Source organism: Cinclus cinclus, chromosome 4 (genome assembly GCF_963662255.1).
Source record: "Cinclus cinclus chromosome 4, bCinCin1.1, whole genome shotgun sequence".
NCBI lineage: Eukaryota > Metazoa > Chordata > Aves > Passeriformes > Cinclidae > Cinclus > Cinclus cinclus.
Genome location: NC_085049.1, coordinates 70,261,571 through 70,284,193, shown reverse-complemented (window position 1 = coordinate 70,284,193; position 22,623 = coordinate 70,261,571). Strand labels below are relative to the sequence as shown.

The window sequence follows — 22,623 nt, the reverse complement described above, 5'->3', positions numbered from 1 at the left end:
GCTGTGGTGGAAGCTTACAAATGTGAAAAAGCATGTGGTACTCACTCAGGAAACCATGGTATTAATGAAGTAGGAGGTTTAGGAGCACAGTCAGACATACACAGTTCTATAATCCAAAAAGTTTTCAGAACTATGCAAACAGGCAGCTTCTAAACTTTAATCTTCAGAACAATACGTAAACGTTCTGCAAGGCTCACAACAATAACAATACTCAAACAATAGAGAATACAAAGTGGTAAACACATCCATGAGGTTCTTTTCCCACTTCACCCACTGCCAGTAAACATTTGTTTAAAATTACTGTGAACCAAGAAACACTCCAGTGGAGTTATGCAAATACTAAAGATGTAAGGGCAGACTCAAGCTCTAAGGATAAAGGATTTAAAATAACTTACATTAAACTTTCAAACCTAAAACTACAGTGTTACCTCGCTGCAGTGTTTTACAGCTTTTTATGTACCACGTGAGGATGTACCACTAAGATACACACTGAGAAGAGGCTGTAGGGGAAGATGGTAAATATACAGGCACACTTCAGGACACAGCATAAGCTGCATTTGCCTTCAACATGACAAATCCAAGGTTATATTAGCAAGGAGAAAAAGGACAGCTTTGCTACTGAGGTCAGCAGTAGTATCGTTGCAGAGAGCTGCCTAAACAGCTCTATGACTCAGTATAAAAATAGTGCAACACAGATTTATTGTCTAAGAGTTCAAAGGAATGATGGGCCCCGATTGATCCCAGGGATTCCACAGGGCATAACAATAAACTACTCCTCAGGGGGAAAAAAAAAAAGGATATAAAACCTGGTAGATTAGGTTATTAGGCTTCTATCTGGTACAAGGATTTGCTGCAGTGACAGCTGCAAGATGCTTGTGGCTACTGTAGTAAAATCAACTCCTTGCACCAATGGTCTGTACTGGTACAGTTACCCCCCCAGGGATCATAGGAACATATTCATCACTTGGCTAAGCCATGCAACAAGACTAAGGGATTTAGGTGCTGGTCTTGGAGAAATACACTTTTACTTACACCTGAACAATTTTCTAAATAGACTTGTACTTTCCTAAGTCATATAATTAACAGAAGAACAAAGATTATTGTCAGACATCATAATATCGTTTAATATTGGCAACAAAAAATACCTTCCATGCAATTAGACATGAACTTTAAATAGATTAATATAAGACTGGTTTGTTTCTGCAACACTTAGGTGGGGCTATGACAAAAGTTAAATAATAAAGTAAACATACTCCTTAGGGTTGCCTAAACTCTCTAGGTTTCCAAATGTCATCAAATCCATGCTAGACCACACTAGCTAAACCCTCCTACTTCCAGATCCAGAGGATGAACCCAGTGTGCTCCATGCCCTTACAAAGCTAAAATGGCTGGCATTAGGGAGCTTAATGCAGAAATCATAGAATTCTCACTACAGGTTATGATGGTTCAAGAAAGCCAAGGAACATGTCTTATAACTGTGATGAGAGCACTGCTCCATCATGTAATAAACTCATTCTACAGTTCAAAAATTATTTTTAATATGACTATAATTGAACAATAAATTTATTGATATTTTCAGCTTCTGGGGGCCACTGGCTATATAATGAACTGCATACAGCAGAACACATACTCTACCATCCTGAGATTTATGTGCTCAGACACTACGTTTGGTCCTATTTCACCCACAGATACACTTAAAAGTACCAGTGTTTTGTTCCCTAAAAGAATTTTCATGTAGAAACACAGGCAAAAGCCAGAGCAAATTAAATATTTGCACATATATGAAGTCCTTTCCTTGGTCATAGCTACTACTCTGAAATTTGTAAAGTCACCATAACAATTCCAAAGCAAGTTTATGTTTACACATTCACAGGCTGTAGTTTTGGATGTGTAAAAATCCAGCAAGTATTTGATGCTAAGTAAGAACAGAAATCTGCAGCATCAGTAACATCAGAAGAAAGGTACCTACATTTTTTATTCCAGACCTAGCAAAAGTAGGAGGTGAAAGGAGATAGTGTGTTTCTATTGAAAGTACATTTCTATCGCTGTTAATGCCACCTCCATTCACCAGTTCTGTCTGTTGACTTTTGTTAGACTAAACTCCCAACTTCACAGACATTTCTGTGTACCTATGTTAAGTTTGGGCTCGGTACTTTCAGTTGCACATACCATCCCAGAATACAGAACTCAGAAGCAGACTTAACTGGGTTTGTACATGCAGCTAAGTTGCTAAAGGATACTTAGTAGCAGCCAAATCCAACACTTTGTGAAGCCTGAGCAACAGCCCTGTTACATTAATTATAGTTTAACTTCCCTCTTAATGAAGCATGATCAATGCAAAGACAGGGCTCCAAGGAGAGACAACGGGGAAGCCCAGGCAAGGACTGGAATGGCAACGGAGACCTCCAGTGGGAAGCAGGAGGGATGCAACCTGGTGGCACAGGAGGCACCAGCTAGTTCTCCAGGTGAATGCTTGCTGAAGGAGCTCTCCCACCTGTAAACTTGACACTTACATGTACAGGATAAATAATCAGTAAACAGTCCATGTTAGTTGCTTGATTTTGTTTGATATGATGAGTTGCTCTAAAGCATCTCGGGAACGATCTGGAAAAGAACAAAGGAATTTCTTGTTATTCATTCAGAATACAGAGGTGGTGTTTGGAGTAGGTACACAACACAGTAAAGGAATTCTATATCTGCATTTACAGCAGATATGCATTTTGCTATCACAATATCACACTTCAGATACATCTGTAGTAATCCAAACACTCGTGGTTCTTTCTCCAATCACCAACCAACAGAAGTTAACACCCACAGGCTGTCCTACTCCATTCCACTGTTTCTTGAATGGATGCTGTTCCACACTTTTGAAACAGAGGAGGGGTTTAAGACAGTAATATTATTCTAAAGTCTTTGGGTCTTCAGCATGCTGAAGGAGAAAAAAAAATTATTTCCAAACAAACGAATAAAAAAAATTCCCCTCTCTGAAGGCTGCTGCCACATTTCAAAGCATAACTCTCACCTTGCTTTGACAATCTCAGAGCACCATAATTATTTTATCCAGTAAGTTATTATTTGTTTGGGGTTACTTATGGAGTACAGTGTGCTTTTCAGAAAGCAAGAAGGTATGATTAGCAAGTAATTACCTTCTTGTGATTAGACCTACCTGTTATCAGTGGGCATCCATGGAACAGAAAGATGTGTATCTTGGGACAACAAGTAAGGACGGCTTCCACAGCGACGTCTGTCAGATTCACACAGCGCTCCATGTGGATCTCCTGTTAGGAACACAGGAATGACAACAGCCTGTCAGAGCACCCAGAGCTTCAGAGGCAAAGCTTTCCTTTGCCCAACCCGTGTCAGAGATCCCCAACCAGAAGGAATTATGACCTCTGTGCATTGACCTCATATGTGCTCCTGTATAGAGCAGGAAAATACCCTAAGGAAAAATACGAGTGCTTTTCTGTAAGAAGTCTAAACTAAAAACATAAATCTGAGTTGTCCCAGTACACACATACTATTCAAGGCATCTGAGTAAACTCTTCAGTGAGATTCCATGGTGTTTGAGCCCCATCACTTTGCCTATGACATTCTCCTACCAACTGGATGTCCAGGAAAACAGAACCCAAACTAAATTCTGGTGTTTCCCAATATTTCCCAAAATAGCCTCTGCCGAAATTTCTGGTATTTCTATTTATCTATATGTTTCATAAAAGAAATCAAAGAACTTCTGCAAGATTAGACTAAACCCTGTTCTTTTCTTCATTTCTCTGCAGCTGTACAACTACTGCCTCTTGTACATGCTAGGAAAAGATGAAAAGCAGAATAAAGAAATAGATTACTACCAACTTTTCCCCCCTCCTCTAAACTGCCTTACCTATCAATTAATATAACACACAAGAAGGAATACAGAAAAAAAGACCATCAAATCTAGCAAAATTAGGATTTGGAAAAATGTATTTTGGAGATCTTAGGGTAAAAGTAGAGAAACCATTGTCTTATTGGAAAGTCTTTCCAATCTATAAACTCCAAGGATCTTGAAAGAGGACAGAAATGAAAGTCAGTCAGTAAAACCCTCCCTGAAAAGTAATTCTGCTGATAATAACAATTTAAATAATTTTAAATAATAATTTTAAAATACAGGGAGTTTTTTTGTTCATCCCTTTGTTATCAGGTTAAGTTAGTTACCTTTAAATTCTCTGAACACGTTCCACTCACCAGTGCTACAACGCCATCATCTGTTACCTGGAGAAAAAAACCACAATGGATTAAAGCTCATTTTTTTCAAACACAGCTACTTCGATGCAAAAATCATATTAATTTATTCACTCCTTGCAGTCAGTGAATGCACTTAACACTACAGTATTTTCTTCCCAGCTAAACTAGCAGAGAATATTATCCAAGGTGGGATTTTTTTTCATTCTATTAAATACTGTTTCATTTTCCTGCCACCTGATCCAGCCTGACTTTCTGCAAGGATGTTTCCAAGTGTGTAACTGCTATTTCTGCAGCTTCCTTGTCTCACTTAACTGTGGGTACACTAATAGTCAGAACATAGTACTTTTAATTTATAGGTTTAAAAAGCACTTCTGTTCTACCCAGACCAATTTGGGTTGGGGAAGAAAATAATCATAGCCAAAAAGTAAAAATAAAAAAAAAAAAGTGGAAACATGTAGTTAATCAAGAAGCTTTTACCTCATTTAAAATACACACAGAGAAACAGCTATTTTCTATAAAAGAAGGGAGGTGAGGAAATAAAAAAGCAACGAAATAAGTCTGGAGAAATGAGAGTCAAATGGCAATAAATAAAAATTACCAAACAAAATATTAAGACTCTTTTGATACCCTACTTCTGAAAAAATCAAAGTAAGAATAGCATCTAAAATAAGAACCTCCTACATGATTTCCAGAACTAACAGTTCATTGTGAATGCTAGACTGGACTCACATTTAACATAATTACTCACCATCAGTGACAATTGAATGCTACACTTACTGCAAAAAAACCTTTCCCTCCTTCATTATCTCACTGTAATTATGAAATATGTTACAGGATTGCTTTTGCAGCTCATCTCCCCCTTCTCATGCTAAATACTGTTGTTAAATCCTCTTCCCTGCCATTTCTGACATTTAAAATGTCATTCTTTCGCTGTTGACTCTGTCACATAACTCTGACAAGCACAATCACTCCTAAAATGTCATTTAATTATGGAGTGATTACTTCTACTAGGGGCTTGTATTGTTTGACATCCTAGATTACTACCCACATCAGTTTGTTCTAACTGAAAGCAGGCAATAATCTGTCCAAGATTCTACTTTCTTCAAATAGAGTGTTTTGGATTACTTTACAACTTAAAGAAAATTATTGCACTAACTAAATATACTAAAAAAACCTAAAAACTCTAAGCAGATTCTAACAAAAGTTTAGTTCACCATACATGCTCTAATACCAAAATGTGTATTTTCCCAGTCACCAATAAGCAAAATATACCTTTCCTTTTCCTTAAGAGGCAGAAATTAGAAGTAAAATTCAGTCCTAAATCTGGTCAAGAACAGAGTTAAAATGCTCCCCGTTGAACTTTACCATGACAATCCAAAAAGAAACAAATGAAAATCAGTGGGCAAATTGCCACCTTAGCTACCTGAGTAGATGAGAAGTCCACACTGTGAAGAAATTTGCAGTTCTCCCCTAGTGCCTGCAGAGATGCATCCATGATGCCTGAGCAGCTGCCCAGGTTCACTATTTGTAGGAATTGGCAGTTGAGTGCCAGAGCCAGAACTCCACTGTCAGTTATATCACAGCACCTTTTGAAAGATGCTTCACGCAGGTAAGGACAGGATAAGGCCAGTGCTATGACCCCTGCCAAAGAAACAATACTTGAAAGAGTTATTCATTCTTTAACATAACCATAGTGCTGAGTCCAAAGGCTCTGGAACAAGCTTTGAGGAAGGAATAATTTAGATAAAGTGGAAAACATTGAGCATAGCACGGTTTTACCAGATACCTAACAGGAGAGTAACCTGATAGCTATGTCCTAAGAGAATTACTGCTCTAGGCCTGAAACTTACACCACTGGAGAGATTTTAATTAGTACTGGGGTGGCATTGGGGATTTTTTTTAAAGCAATATTTACCCTAGATATTTTCTTTGCAATTTATTCCAATCTAACAAGAAAAATAAACCAGAAATAAGATCCCAGTTATCTGTGCACAGATAACACACCTTCTGAAGTAATTCCAAATCTGTTCTCCTTGCAAGAATTTAAGTTGATTTTTTTCAGCTGCTTGCAGTTATAAAGCTGCAATAATGCATTATCTGAAATATCACAGTCTCGGAGGTCCAGAGACTCCACAGCAGGGTGCAATACCTGTAATGAAAACCCACCATTTCAGTCAAACTCTGCTATGCCATCAAACATGTGCATTTTTATAGAAAATACCTGCAATACTGGACATCACATAGAAGTCTGCAATAGAGGGTGGGGTTACCCACCCTAAAAACTGAAGAAAATCTGGTCTATATGTGCAACAGTTCAGCTCCTGACAGCATGAACTGTTTCTGTGACATACAGAGTAGGAACACATTAATACTGCTACTTAAACAATGGAAATACAATCTTGGTGGTTCACTTGCTACATGTGTACCTAGGACAATGCCCTCACACTTGCTAGCACAGCTCTGGGGTCAGAAATCTGCAGTGCAAAAAAAGAATATTGACTGTGATCAAAACTTCAACCTGCATAACAGGTAAGAGTGATATTTGGAAGGTATTTTCTCCCCAAAGTATTTTTCTCATCCACACACACCTTTCCTCATAAACAAGGACTCTCATTACCACCACCATGAAGAGGTACAAAATCCTCATTAAACAGGATATTTCATTCCCATGAGACCCAGATTGGAATTTTTGTGAAATCTTTCCCAAGGGAACATTTATGAAAGTTAGACCCAAAGCAGTGAAAGGCCTCTGATTTTAGTAGCAATAGCCATATACTCCCTTTAGCTTGTCACTCCCTTCCTTAACTCCCAGGGATAGAACATACATTTCCATAAACTAGCAAAAGGCTTGTTAAAGGCCTAATCCTCCTGTTGCTCACTCTAACAAGATACAACAAAGATACTACAAGGAAAACTGGCTGTTTTGTAAATACGTAAAATTTTTAGATGGACAAAGGGCTGTCTGGATGCAGCACACACACACAAAAGAAAGACATTTAAAAACACAGGCTTGTATTCTGTGGACACAGGCTGAATGGCTGAATCAAACTTCATGGTAAAAGGAATTTAAAATAAAGGAGCTTGGTGTGCATGTGGATGGCTGCTCCAAGCAAAAAGCAGAGTAAGGGGGGAAAAGATCCATGGTAACACATATCTGGACAAGAATAAAAAAAGAACCAGAGCAGAATTTCCCAGAGTCACATGGAAAATGGTGTCCAAGAGAAGGCACTGATCTACTGCTGAATGAAGACAAATACAGAGGAGACTTTAGAAAGATACAGCAGAAAAGTCTGTAAATTAAGGTCACTAGTTTATTTCTGGACTAAAAATATCCTAATGGATTTTGTGCATTCATACACATACAATCACATGGCTTAAATCAGATAATCTCTTAGGATGCTTTGAAATTATTCCTTACTGAAAAGATAGCCTAAACCAGATTTTGTCCAGTCAATTTTTCCAAAATGAGATAAATTAATAAGAATTCAATTTTTACTCAGACTTACTTTGTGTAAGCACACAAAAAATTATCTAAAGCTAAATTGTTTTGTTTCTAAGTTTTCCACAGTGCTTCTGCCTTTAGTCTTGGCTTTACTATGATGACTCTGAGAAACTGGTAACATTTGTCTCTTGAGTTACAGGTCAAAGCAGGAATGCACAGGGAGTCATTCATTTTCTGTTTCACCAAGGCCAACCTTTAGCTTCCCTCAATTCTCAAGACTCCCTTTGAGGCTGAACAATGTAACAGTAAACAGATACCAAAACAGATGTGCCCCTGAATTTACAGCTGAAGAAATGCCATTAACCAGTGTCATACTGGAACACTGACATACATCAGTGTGCAAAAGGGATGGGAGAACTTGAACTATCAATTTCTAGCTCTGCCATAATTATATTTCAAGGAATCAAAATTTAACTAAATTATATGGAGATTGTGTGCTTAATGTCAATAGAATTCTACCAACAGAATTCTAACAAACTGCTGATATCCTTTATATGCATAATATATATAATAAATTATACATTAGCATCTCAAAACACACTATACTCATGAACAGACTGGTGTGGAAGAGAGGCTAATTTCCCCTCCCAAAATAGACAGTATAGTTTTGAATGGATTCTTACCTCACTAATATTTGCATCAGTTATTTGCCCTTGCCTACTCATCAACTTAATAAGTTTATCCTTTATATTGGGTGGCAATGACTTAATATCTGCAGAGTATCTGTAAAGGTTCTTTGTCAAACACTGAAGGCATCTGAAATAAAGGAAAGTTACAGTACATCAAAAAGAGGCATTACATAGTAGAACCAGAACAACCAAGTCATTGTCATCTTCTGCACTGTCATCAACCAATTGTCATTTTCTGCATCCAGCTATGGTCCCCTCAGACTTATCAGTTTCAGCTGTTCCATGTTACCACTGATTCCGCTGCTGCCCTTTGGGGTCAAGCTGATTCTTCTGTGAAACTGTTCCCTAAGCAGCTGAAGGCAAAAGTCAGCCCCTCAACCACTGTTTTCTGCACCTTCCTCAAGCTGTCACTGAAATTCGCCGTTGCAGTGAGAGCTGTTCAGCATCTGATCTGGATGAAAATCCCCTTGACTAAAACTCTGGGGACACAGAAACAACACTGCCAGGACAAGTGGCTGAGTGCAGGGGGCAGCAGCAGCCTGGAGAAATGCCAAATTAAATTTAGCATACTGAGACACGGATTTTAGAAAAGTTAAGATTTTAGCTAAAGATAGATTTGCTGGAATTAATTGCAGCATATAGATAGATAAGCTTTGCTGGAAATAATTACAAGTTAGTAGTTAGTTAAAAGAAGCTGCATTTGAGATGGTTGTCCCGGAATTAAATAACTAATTGCTTGTCATTTTTATGTTTGTTTAGCTGTGCTTATGATGAGAAACCGAGAAACTGATAAATAGGTCCAAAGGAACACAGACAATTGCAAATCTTTTACATCTGGAAACCCATTCAAAAGTCAAGGAGAGAGGAAGCTGGAGTTCTCCCAGAGCTCATTTGTATTGTCATCTATGGGAGTGGTTGTACGTTCAGAACGAGGAAGACTTGCCTTACTTCCTCTTTTTACAACCCCTCCCCATAAAAAGGACCAGTGACCCAATTCAGGGAGCAAACTACGCATGCTTAATAGCCTTTCAAACTAATTACCATAGGAAGAGGTGAAGAGGAGGTGTTAGTGTTATGAATATGTAAATATTTAAAACTTTTGTAAATAAGTAGACTCTGCAATTGCTTGTAACTTCGCACTGCTATTAGGGTACTACCCCATGCAGCTGCCCGGCATTGAATTAAACACACACTTTCTAACTTGAAACTCCTAGAGAGTCTTTTGTCCATCATAGATATTAGATCAATACCTATATTTAATAAATCAATACAACCACAGCTCTGGAGTCCCTACAGGCAACTGGTTTTGCAATAAAACCTTGTCTGGCATCAGAATGCCACCAAACTGCAGGAAATCAAACTCACACCAAATGAATGCTTTAAAGAGGTCAAAATATTAATGCCTTATAATCTGACTGGTAGCACAGACTTAAGGCAGGAAAGAGCCAAGATTTCCAGCATGGAAGCACATTAAAAAAGCCACTGAAGTTCATAGAGTGCAGGAAGAGCACCTCTAGCGGGTCACTGCAGAGGACACTGTAGGGAGGAGACATTTCAAACAGCACCTGGGCAGTTAAACTCATCGTGCCTGCAGAGACCTTTACATACCCAAGCACACACCAGGATCACCTTTAACTCATTCCTGCAGAGATGTGCAAGCATTCCACAGAACCTCGGTGGATGAAGTTGGCTGACTGACCAACAGAAAAGCATGTACCAAGCTCTGTGTCAGTATGTATGGGTTACATCATCCACATTCTTTGTTTTGAGATTAAACAGTTTATCTATATACAACATTCCTCTATTTGACTGCAGAAATTAAGAACAGTTGTTTACCTCTTAAAAAAAAAAATCTTATCAAAGATAACAAACACAGCATTTATTATCATCTCTGAAGACCACAAATGTGAACCTGCTCACAGATAGGATCTGTGCAGCACGATGAGCAGAAAGCAGGGGCTTGCCTCAACTAATGCTGCTGTAAAAGAGGCCTCTAAATCTAAACCAACTACTTAGTTCAAATTTGCAGAAAATACTCCAAACCCAGTGCAGATACATAAAAATCAATGTGAGCTATGCCAACTGTCTCTTACCATGGCGTATTAAATTTAGCTTGAATGATTATCAAGATTAATCATGCCCTTTTCAAAAAGCTGGTTGATATTCTCATAGTACAATACTGATCTGCAGTTTAAACAATTGATAAATTAAATTATAATTATAAAAGATTTTCACTTTTATTTTTGCTATTCTACTTTACAGGAAACTACATAACATTTATTGGCTACACTATGGCAACTGTAATCTTATCTTCAGTGCTTTAAGGAAGGAATAACAATCTCTTTGCTACCTATTCTTCTTTTATCTTTGAAATGAAATATTTTATTCCTGTGCTGTTTCTAACTTCCTCTGGAACACAAAGGAATTTGACACTGACAGATAACACAGAAAATAGAAATTTTCAGTTTTCCTCGGAGTTGTAAGACAGAGCTTAAAGACTAACTATCAAATCAGATAACAGAATAAAAAAGTAGACACACAGGATGCTAAATGCAGCTGGAACCAGTGAATAAACAGATAATGAGGAACATAGTGGCTTTTTGTGCCAAAATTATGTAACAAGAAGCAACAGCACATGCCCTAAGAGACATTCAAGGCAAATCACCCTTTGCAACATTGAGGACACCTGGGGACCATCAGAGACCCCTTCAGACAACCCTCTAGGACCACAAAAAGAACTTCCAGTAAGATGTGGATGCATGCAAACTCGTTCTAGGAAAGTGAGATTTATGTATTAGCCAGGAAGTAGGCTTTAAAGAATACTTTTAGCGTTGAAACACACAACCACAGGATGGTCATATGCAGGGTTTTTTTATTGAAGAGCTCTGGGAATCAGGGATACAAACCTAAATCTGACTCCAACATGGATTTGAGATGGGCATGTTTTTATACCCTTTTTGTTATATAACTACATATTAATTATTAAACCCATATTGTTCTATTGTATACATTGATCTTATCCAAGCACAAATTCTTATTTTTCATCAGATCCCCCAAACATCCTTTCTCATGAGTCTTGTTATGATTACATAGTTTCTCATGACTCTTATTACAATTAAACAATAATTATATTCAACTACCAAACAATCATTACATTTAACAATCGTATCATTTATCATATGATGATTACACAGGTGCAGTTTCACCTGATCCAATTCGTTCCCAGGGCCTAGTTCTCTTTCCCAGGTCTACCAGACCCAACCTTTCTTCCCACCCCCTGAATCTATTGTATACAATTCCCACGATTTTAGAAACACTTTAACCCTACGCTATCAGTGTGAGCACTATGGAATAAACATATTGTAAAGTGTCACGATGTACCCGCTTAGAGGAAAAACCCTCCAGATGTGTCCAGCTATGCAACAAAGAACGCCTGCTTTCTAAAACTTCAAATCGTGTTAGAAATTTTGTTTTCTAGCCAATTTCGGTATCAACATGGAGAAAAACTCAGAGCAAAACACTGGATTCTTTGAGGCCAGGTGAAGCCAGGGATCCTCAGCCGTCCCTCCACGCCCAGATCTGTCAAGGATCATCCTGTGATCTCCTTCCAAACCTCGTCACCTGCCCCGTAGCTCCTCCCAAAGGGGCACCTCTGACAAGCCCCGCCGCCTCCCCTGCAGCTCCCGAGCCCTGCCCTCCCTCACACTCGCCGCACCGCCGCCAAAGGCCTGCGAGCCCGGCCCCCCTCGCAGGGCGGGCCGGCGGGAGCGTGTCGGGGCGGCACTCACAGGTCCAGGAGGAGCCGGACTTCCTCGCCGGCGCTGTCCCAGCTCATAGCGGGGAGTGGGGAATGCGGCGGAGCCCGAGGAACACAGCGGAGAGCGGGACCGCGGGCACTCCGGCCCGGCCCGGCCCGGCCCGGCCCGGCGGTCGGTGCCGAGATGGCGGCCGTGCCCCACGGGATGATGGGAGATGTAGTCCCGCTGCCGGCCCGGCCCGGCGGTCGGTGCCGAGATGGCGGCCGTGCCCCGCGGGATGATGGGAGATGTAGTCCCGCTGCCGGCCCGGCCCGGCGGTCGGTGCCGAGATGGCGGCCGTGCCCCGCGGGATGATGGGAGATGTAGTCCCGCTGCCGGCCCGCCTCGGACGGCTGCAATTCCTGCAACGCTGGCAATTCCCCGCAGCCGCGGAAACGGGGCTTTCACTCCCCATTTCCAGAGCGTAATGGTTAGGAGAAAGTGTTCTCCCAAGCCTGGAAGTACAGGGGAGGCTGTATCATCCACCGAAAGAGGGCAAACCACTCTGAATCATGACTTTAAAGAGTTAAGATTTTAACTAAGGGTTAGAAGCAATTTCTATTGATCAGGATGTAAGCTGGGTAGGCAAATGGTAGGTTAATGATTATTAGATGCTTAAACTGGAGCTAATTGTTATATTGTTTGGTGTTATGAGCTTGCTTATGGAAGCAAGTGGAGTAAGTGAATTGTTCTAAGAACAGACTGAAACCAGCAAGAACAATGGCCAGCACCTGGACTGTATATCAATCAATCACGAAACAGGGGGCCTTGGGTCGTGCCAGAGGGTCACAGAGACCTGATGAAAACTCTCCTGACTTCATCCTTTGGGACCACCGACCCAATTCAAGAGAAGAATTCCGCACGCGTGAAGGACGAATAGCCTCATTTTAATACCCAGTGGGGATGGGAGGTGCTGGGGTTATGCGTATGGATTGCGTGTAAGATCTCGGGAAATAAAGGGCAAAAGAAAGAAAGAAAGAAAGGGCAAAGAACCTTGCTCGGCGCAGCCGCGCCTTTCGGAAGCGACTCCCGTGCCTGCCGCCCGCCGGTGAAATGAGCATCCCACTTTTAACTTTAATTAGTCAGAGGGTCTTGGTCCGCGATCACATCGGGGTTTTTTAACGATTCAACCCCCTAGCAACAGCAGAAGACCACGGATGTGAGATCAAGGAGAAGAAAGAAGGTGGGGTTACCGGGAAAACGACAGCTCCGACTGCACTGAAGAGCCGAGCTGATGCGGTGCGGTGTCCTTGGTGGAGCGGGGACTCCCCGGCGCACCCAGCGCTGGTTGCTGGCTGCTTCTTCTGTTAATGAATAGTCACTAGAGAAATCAGAATTTCTCGTGAATTTATAACAGGCAGCGCAGGGCTTCCTATTACCGCCATCCGTCTGCAGCGATAACAGCCTGCTGTCTGCCAGCTCTTTCGTCCCGCAGTTCTTTTTGCCTTTGTTTTTGATTTTTTCTTTTCCTTTTTACACTTCTGCCTAGATGGTGTGGCATAACTTGAGACCACACAGTCCTTAGAAGCTAGCAGCATTGTGAGCATTGCGTAAACGCTGCATCATCATCATCATCTTTTGACCCACCATCTATCTCCCCCTACTCAAAAGAACGACGTGTGACTGACTAACAGAAGGAAACGCCTGTTCTCACCAGATTAACTGAAGGATCCGTATCTAAGAGAAACACAGCTTGCTGCTGATGCCTGGTGTGAGGAACAAAGCCCACTTCTGAAAAATTTCAGGGTTTAATAAGGGACAGACCAATAAAGCTAAAGTAAGAGCACGGGGTGCTTGGCAGCAGCCAGAAGCACCCCCAGTTCTTCAGCAAGCAGTCCTTCACACTGCTGCAGCTGCGCTACTTCCCCAAATGCACATTTTCACTTCGCACATTTTCAGATCCCGTTTACCACAACTCTGCCTCAGGTTGCCGCAGCATTGCATAAATCCATCAGGGAGGTCTTCTGATGCCACTTTGGACTTGGTATTCTCCTTTTACGGTATCTTGTTGTTATAAATACATAATATTGACTTCTTGCAAATATTAAATGAATGGTATAAGTGACTTTGCTATAAAGATATACTTTTTGTTTCTGAATTTAGACATTGTAGTAAAATAACTGATATAGTCATGCTTGCAATAATTAAACGGTCTGCTTGGTTAGGATAACATCCAATAAATGTATGAAGAAGATCCCTGCTACTATCAGCACTTAACCATCTGTAGAAAGTATAAGCCAAAACCCAAGATGAAAGTAACAATAATAACAGACTAAAACCACAGCCAAAAAACGTGCATGCTCTAAAAAGGCGGGCCCAAGGAAAAGCCATGCTAAACAGTTCTTGGAACAAGTAAACTAGTTTGAAGAAAAGTTTAAATATGCATAATTGTTTATGAATATGCAGTAGGCTAATGCAATAAGTGTCTAAAAAGTGTCTTTGAAATAGCAAGTGTGCTTTTGTCTAAATGCCAAGCACCAGGCTGTTAAACCTTGCTTTATTATCTTTGTCTCCTATTGTCCTTTATTAAATTTTTAAATTCTACCAAAAAAAACCCCTAATTTTTTCACATTGTTCTCTGCTTGTGCTGTTTAGACAAACAATTTTTCACTGTAAAAAGCGCACTTATTAAGCCATCTGAGAAAAAGCATTAGAGCCTATGCTAAAGCATTTCTGTTCCATGTCTGTTTTCCAGTTCTCTTCCAAACCCAGTTTTCAGTGGGTTTATACAGCATTTTTACTACATTTCTTCCTTTCCTTTTTTTTTTTATTAGTATTCACTAGGCAAGTGGCTAGGTATATATTTCATCAAGCTACTACATTTTTAACATATTGTTGATGCAAAAACAACCAGTCTTCCTTATGTCTTCCCTGCACAAGGGTGTATATATATATATATATATATATATATATATATATATACATACACACACATATATACACATATATACATATATACATATATATATATTACATCCAGCTGCTTGTGTTCCTGTTTTGCTTACTAAACTTCCTTCCCATTTTTAGCTATTCTGTTTTACTGCAATTCAAGTCTTTAATTTGTTAAGTTATAGCCATGTCAATACTTTTATTCACATGTGTTAATTACAAGGTCTTGGTTTCATTGGCAGGTCTCCCTGCAGATCCCTTTCCTGGGATCAGGAGACATGATAAAGCTGTAGTAAACTGTGTGGTACTAACATATTCTGTGTGCCTGAGTGACAAACCTAAACAGCACACAGGCCTGACTGACAAGCAACCAATTTTTTTTCCCATTTTTCACAAGATTCTGTTCACCACCTTTTCCATAAGTGAGTCTGGAAGCAGATAGTAATATGGCTAGGGTTGTGCATAGGTGGGTTTACTCTTCCTCAGCTATTAATTAAATAATTAAATAGTAATTAAATAATTACTAGCTCAGTGACTTTAACTGTCTAAGCTCAGGAGCTGCTTCTGAAGCAGCTCACAAACTGCTGAATTTCACACACCTATGCTGTATCTCAAACTGGCATCAGATTATCCCAAGGAACAGACACATGCTGCTCTTACACTGGTTTGACTGCAGGCAGCTGCAGGAAGGACTTTAGCCACATCAGCCTGAACATGTGGAGAAACTGTACTGATAAAGCACTGGGCTATAAAGAGTGACTCAGGAAGTGCTCAGACTCTGCAAAGTGTGAGGCCTCAGCTTGTGCTGCTGTATGGGGCTATTCCTTCCCAGGTGCAGAAGAACACTTGCCTTGGCTGAGCTTCATTAGGTTCCTATCTGCTGCTTTCTCCAACCTGTCAGTTGTCCCTATTCAGAGGGACATCGGGATGTCTCCAGATGAAAAATCATCTCCGCCTGGTGGGCTAACACAATGCTTATTCTTCCAAAACCACTGGCCCATGGAACAGCACAATTTCCTTTCTGCAAGAAGAACTAGAAAGCAACCAGCCCATGTGCCAACTTGTAGCAGTTCACTGGGCAGTCAGGTATTACTTTGGGGTCAACCACCAGGGACCACCTAAGAAACCCCAAAGACAGAAGAATATATGCACAAAGAGGTGGGGAAAATATGTTATAGTTTTCAGGAAAATGATTTTCATGTGTATGTATATTCTGGAAAATCAGTGAATATCCATGTAAAATACAGTCTTGTAAAATGAGCTTTTATTTATTCAACATGCACAGTATTTCAGAGGAGATATCCCCTCATGCATCCAGCACTGAATGAAGAATACCACCTACTTCTTAATACTATATTGGTGTTAAGGGCTTTTTTTTTTTTTTTAATTTTGACCCATTTTTGTGAACAATCAGTAACATCAATCACTACTCCCAGTTTTGAATCAACTACAAACTTGTGTGCATGCACTTTGCATGTCACATTGTTAAGGTCATTAAGGAAGATGTTGAGTGATACTGTTAGTATAGGGTTAAATGGTTCTAAAAACCATGTAAAACTAGGCTGAAGGAATGCTTGGTATTTGGGATAGTTCAGCAAGCTAAGATGTTTATAGTAACAGCAATGGGGTCTCTAAGATTCTTCTAGATAAGATTTGTACCTGTTCCTACTAGCACGGGCTAAGTTCTAATGAAGCAATATTGATAAGGTTTAATGAAGCAGTACCAATAAGTTTGCTCTATTAATTAGTGCTACAGCTAAAATTGTATAAATATGTGCACTTTGGATGAAGACAATGGAGCTAGATTTGGGTTTCTAATGCCCCTAGTTCTCCCACGCTCCTAATAAAGCCTCTGCATATAATCCATCTGTGACTGTGTGTGGTCGCTAACACTAACAATATAACCTTAGCACTGATGCAAAGGACTGGTCTCCAGCTTGTCTTTGTGCTGCTGATCCTCTAAACTCAGAAGTTATATAATTATTCACCCTGTAATGGGCTGGATAGAAACCTGATCAAGCTGTATGGAAACCTGACCCAGTTAAACACCTGCCTGTTCATTGCAAGGATGTTACAAGAGATGACCTTTAAAGATCCCTTTCAACTCAAACTGCATTATAAAGACAAAGTATCTTGGTTGGAAAGACGGATGTTTGTTAAGGAAGGCAGGGGCCTCCCTTGAAATGCCAGATGTACACCCTCTCTTTCTGAGTTATTATGATTTTGAAATTAAGGAGGCTCTCAGGCAAAGATCTGGAAATAGGAATAACAGTTCTTTACTAGTATGTGTAAATACAAAAAAAAAAACCAATCAAACAAGCTACAACTTAATAGGAAAATTAAAATAAAATTCAGTAGCACAAAAAAACCAAAAAACACTGGCAGAGTCAGAATACAACCTGACTGTCAGTCGGGGTGTTGGTAGCAGTCCAATTAAATGGTGGCTGCAGTCCTCTTGGAGTAAAAGATGCGATTTAGTTAAAGCAGTGGTCCTGTAGAAGGGTGTAATTTTCCTCTGAAGGTCTAGTGATGATGCAGAAGGCTCTGGTTTTCCTCTGGGAATCCAGTGAAAAAAGGCTGATTTTTTTTTTTTTTAAGAAGGTGTTCCAAATCTCAGATTATATTCTGGTAGGAATGCTGGGCTCCTCCCCCTGGGTGGAGCATCTCACTATGGGGTGATGTAATTTTATCAGTTATGCAGTGGGACTAAATGGCCCATTAACAGGAGATACCTCCCTGAAGGAAGGATGGGTCTGGAAAAGATAAAGATCACTGCCCCACCTGGTTTTAACAGATGGTGATAGAATACATACTTGTGGTTACCTCCTGCATTGCAACCCAAGACACTAAGACAAGGCACTGAGAACCTAAATGGTTCTATGTCTGCTTTGTAGTGTGAAATTCTGGTTCTGTTGGATCTCAAAAGGAAAAAAACCCCAAAAAACAAAAACCACAAGACCCTTAAGAGAAAAATGTGTTTTTAAACGTTAGTCTTACATGTCTTGTGCAATGGTGGGAAACATGCAATGCAGCAGAGCAGGACAATCCTCTCTGGTGGAGCCACAGAGTTCTGTGGTGAGGTTAAACAGCCTCATTGTTCCTCACATCTTCACAGTATTCTTCCAAGTAAAACAAATCCATCCATCTCTTACTGTACAGCTCGGAGTGTTCCAGAGGGTACACCCTGAGGTTTGCTGAAAGCAGTTCGCTTTCACAGGTTCCTGTGGGAAGAGGCCCTTACAAAGAGCACACATTGCTAGTGGCAGCACACGTTGTATGCTCAGGCTCAGCAATCCCTCATGCTAATCTGTGCATCTCTGTGACCAAAACCCAGCATTACATTCTGCCTAAGTTCTACTTGAAATCACCCACCTTTACAATATGTTTCATGGTGGCCCACTGCAGCTTTGGGGCAGGTGCATATTTTCTATTGTAGAAGCAATTCTTATTGCCTTTTACATCCCTTGACGAGATTGATTTGGTTTTCCGAACTCATCCTGCAGAGTTAGACAGCTCCTTCTGAGTCACCTGTGCTTATATCCACCTCTTGTATGCGTCCTTCTCATGCTTGAGTTCAGTCAAGCTCTCCTTGCACGTTCATGCAAAGCCTCCTGCCATCCATGCAGGTTCTTCTGCACAACAGAACGGGCCATTCTTGAGCTTTTAGAAAGTGAATTCCTTGTGAGATACAAAAAAAAAAAATCCAACCAATCCAAAACAGTCTTTCTATACCTCTTCTCTTTCTAGGATCATATCAAGTGGATTCACCCAAGTAGATCCCTTAATATGCTGAAGATTCTTGAAGTCCAGGATAGCAGTCCTAGCTTTTGTCTTCTTTCCACCTTTCAAGATCCTGAACTCCATTTTAGTAGAGTTCATTTCCAGTAAAAACACTTGTTTTTAATGTTGAAGGATGCTGAGATCAACCTTACCAATGTTAAAAACTACAATGTAAAGCTGTCTTTCACATTTACGTATTAGCTTTTGCATGCTGGCATTGACCAAAAATATTTGGATGTAGTACAATGTATAACTCTATTTAGCTGTTTGTTAGTATAATAATCTATTAGTTTAAGTACCTACCATACATTTTACAGATATGGTGGTGTGATAAATGTATTACTAAAAGAATGGTGTGAAACAATTATGTTGATTCCCACATCTGCTGACTGGTGTCTTCAAGAGATAACAGTGACAAAAACCAGAGCACCAGAGAAGAATCCTAACACAATTTGTTAACTCCTTACCAGAGGATGTGGAGCAATGGGATGCAGACACAAGAAAAAATAAAACATATCAACCTGATTCACAGTATGCCATGCAGGTAAGTTAAAATGTAAAGAAAACAAAAGAGTTCCTGAAACAAGAATGAAAAAATAAATGAATGAAACAAGAATGTCTGAATAATGTATGAAGCACATGAACATGTATGGACCTCACTAATGTAACAGTATGTGGATAACACTGTCCAAATTTACCAGCGTGCTTTTTGGTCAATTGCCAAGGGCACCCCAGCGCTGCTTGGTTTTTTTTGTCCTTGTTTTATCCCTTACTAAACTTAAAAAATTCCCAAATCGCAAATCTCATTTTTCACACCAACAATCCTAAATTAAACCCATCACAGGGATGTGAAAGGTAGATGTTTCCTGACAAAGGCTGGCATGGATGAGGATGCGAAAGACAGTAGTTTACAGAAGGAGAAAAACAAACAAGTGACAACATCTTATTTAAAAATAAAGCTGGCATGGCAGTGACTAGCATAGCAGCATGTGACTGACAACCAATTACTTTGTGCTATAAAGACATAGTCCCATCTTCCAGCAGGGAGGACTTGTGGGAGTGTGCGTGGAGATTTCTCTATTGAGTAGAGAGGCTCCTCGAGATTCATCCTTGAGCCCGAGCAAAAAATATTTGCCAACGGTCATCAGTGTGGGTAACACCAATCTACTTAATAATTATTAAGATTTAGTTTCAAAGTTTAGAAAGCAAGGGAATCCTTTCTGAACCATGTGTTTATATGCATGTACTTTGGTGACACCCAAGTTGGTGATTAAGTCCCCTCTGTTTGCATAAGCCCTCGTAATCTGCTCAATAATCTCATTCATCACATCTCCATTTGATTTTCGTCCTCTCTTCCTCATCATTCTTAGTTTAAAGCTCTTACCAGCTTCACCATCCTGTTGGCAAGGATGTCCCCCCACCTTAGTCCAGTGTAGCCTAGCTCTTCCAAGCAACAACCAGTCCTCAAAGAGCAAGCTGTGTTCATAAAAACCAAAACCCCAGCACAGTTGGCCAGCAGGGCTGAGGTTGCCAGATGACCAGATGGGCTCTTGTTCCTCTTCACCATCCCTCCAGAGCTATATGTATCATATTTGATGCTGTCCAGGTCTCTCCAGTAATTAGAGAGCATTTGATGCCCACATGAAAAAGCAGCAGGCATCAATAATCAGGGAGCCAGAGAGGCTTCTGCAGGCTTTCCACAATAAATCAGAGTCCCTGAAAAGCAGCAAAGTTCCCCCAGACAAGCCCATGGCCCACAGCAGAGGGGTCAGCACTAAGGGAGCAGCTCTCAGTGCTTCCTTCTGGTGCTCCTGTAGGGCTCAGGCAGTTCCCTTGGCTGAGCTCTCACCCTCTTTTCTCCAACCACAGCACTGAGCATATTTTGTACTTACAAACATGCAGGCAGAGCATAACGGGGAGTGCAGCAGCAGGAACGTCAAGCTTCCAGCTTTCAGCATCCTGAGAGTTTTTTACATGCCAGCCTGACAGCTGGACTCAGCCAGCCCCTCCTTTAGTGCATAACTCTGTGGTTTCTTGGAGCTGTGGGGCCTCAGAGAAGATCCAGTTTCTTTCACAACCCCCGGTGATGCATAGCACACTAACATCTTCCTGCAGCTCCTTTGCTCACTGAAACATTCCAGAAGGTGTGTCTGTCCCCATGCTCCACACAGCACCCACCTTCTGAAGGTCTGTTGGGGTTGGGACCTCCAACATGACTGGGGAAGTGTTTCTGAAAGCTGCTGAGGACAGCAGCTGGTATCACACCCTCACCCCTGCTGAGGAAGTGTGTGCTGCTGTGAGATAAGACACCAGCCCTTCTCACACCAAATGCCCCAAGAAACCTGTGTGTTTTAGGCTCAACTCCTACACAGCCCTCAGGCTGAGTGGAGGACCAAGCCCTCTCCAACCAGTGTCAGCTGTAACAAAACCTCAAAGGGGCCCTTTAATCAGAGAGAACTGACAGAGCTCTCTAGCCCTGCTAGCCTTGCTAGAAGTCAAGGCCTCCTGTGTATTCTCAACATCATTAGGCAGCCTCAAGCTTCCCAAAGGCTTCTAAGATGCCCCCTGACAAAGATCCCAGAAGGCCCCAGATCTAGAAGCACAAGCCCACACACTGCTGCTGTCACTGTCACTGCCTCTTTTAGCTGTGCTGAACAAGGGAGACTCTTGGGACTACTGAATTTTGCTAGCAGTGGTGTTAAATCTTGTTCTTGCTCAATATTAACACGACTAAGAATTATGTTGGCAAGGAACAAGGTACTAGAGTGCATGTTGGAATAGTAATTTAAAAAGCTCTAAACAGCTGGAAAGGTGCATTGCAATATCACCGTGATCTGATCTCACTGGCAGCCTGTGCTGACATCTGGATACAAACCAAGGAGCTGGGAGGGGACACAGCTAGGACAGCTGATCCCAGCTGACCCAGGGGATATTCCACACCATATGGCATCATTCCCAACAATAAAACTGGGAGGAGCTGCTGAGGAATGGTGGCACACTGCTCAGGAGCTGGATTCCTGATCTTATACAGGCATTCCTGGTTTGTTTTCTCTAATAATAGCAAGATAACACTCACAAACAAAGCATTAAACAATGCCAGATGGATTCTGCATACCAAGTTGTGAAACAACGGCACACACATAACTAGTTCATTTTGGAACATAAAGATAATGCTGTTTCTAATGGTTATTTCATGATTCTTGACCAAAAGTTACATGACTCAGTGGCTGGCTGATATTCCAACAGGTGCTACCTTTCTCTCTTAGACATCATTCAAGATACAGTTTTCTAATAACATAGACAGTCTTTTGCAGAGATGGCATCTTGACAATCTTTGCTGAAGATACTTATGCATAACAGATGTTCTTGATTTAGCGTCAGTGAATAGATTGTGCTCACATCCTTGTCCAAGGTTTAATTTCTTTTAGACACTATAAACACTCACACTGCTTTGGTATTATAGTTGCTACTATTTGTTTAATTATGGCAGTGTTACTGTTGCAGTGATGCATCGGGTTTACCTAAATGTATTTAAGTCCCTTCAGGTTCTGATACCAGAAGGACCCACACTGAAGTAAGTAATCATAAATCTTACTTGATTTGCAATTCAGAGCTCTGTTTACTGCTTAAGGAGCCAGGAGGTCACTGAGCTGTATAAAAAAAATAGGAAACATTGATAGAGTATAAATGGCAATAAAAGAATTTTATTGTTTCTGCTCAGTCTTGTTTGACAGTTTTGTTTTTGGTTGTTTTTTTTTTTTCACTTACACAGTGATGGCTTGGTTCTCCAGGCACAAGAAAGATAGGA

General features: G+C 40.7%; 1 protein-coding gene across 11 annotated transcripts; it reads right to left on the bottom strand.

Moving 5' to 3' along the window:
* Positions 1–137: 137 nt before the first annotated feature.
* On the bottom strand, positions 138–21,090 carry AMN1 (antagonist of mitotic exit network 1 homolog). Of its 11 annotated transcripts, none has more exons than XM_062492471.1 (8): positions 20,708–21,080; positions 18,408–18,695; positions 8,344–8,476; positions 6,223–6,367; positions 5,642–5,859; positions 4,189–4,245; positions 3,167–3,278; positions 138–2,604 (listed from the first exon to the last, which is right to left on the bottom strand). In XM_062492471.1, exons 3-8 carry the CDS (start codon positions 8,383–8,385, stop codon positions 2,531–2,533), a joined length of 648 nt encoding a protein of 215 aa, XP_062348455.1. In that variant the 5' UTR covers positions 8,386–8,476; positions 18,408–18,695; positions 20,708–21,080; the 3' UTR covers positions 138–2,530. The 11 variants fall into 11 exon arrangements, 8 of the variants coding, with proteins under 8 accessions (XP_062348455.1, XP_062348456.1, XP_062348461.1 ...); XM_062492472.1 differs by having other exon boundaries at positions 18,408–18,667; positions 20,708–20,792; XM_062492477.1 differs by lacking the exon at positions 18,408–18,695 and having other exon boundaries at positions 20,708–20,750.
* Between the last annotated feature and the right edge of the window lie 1,533 nt (positions 21,091–22,623).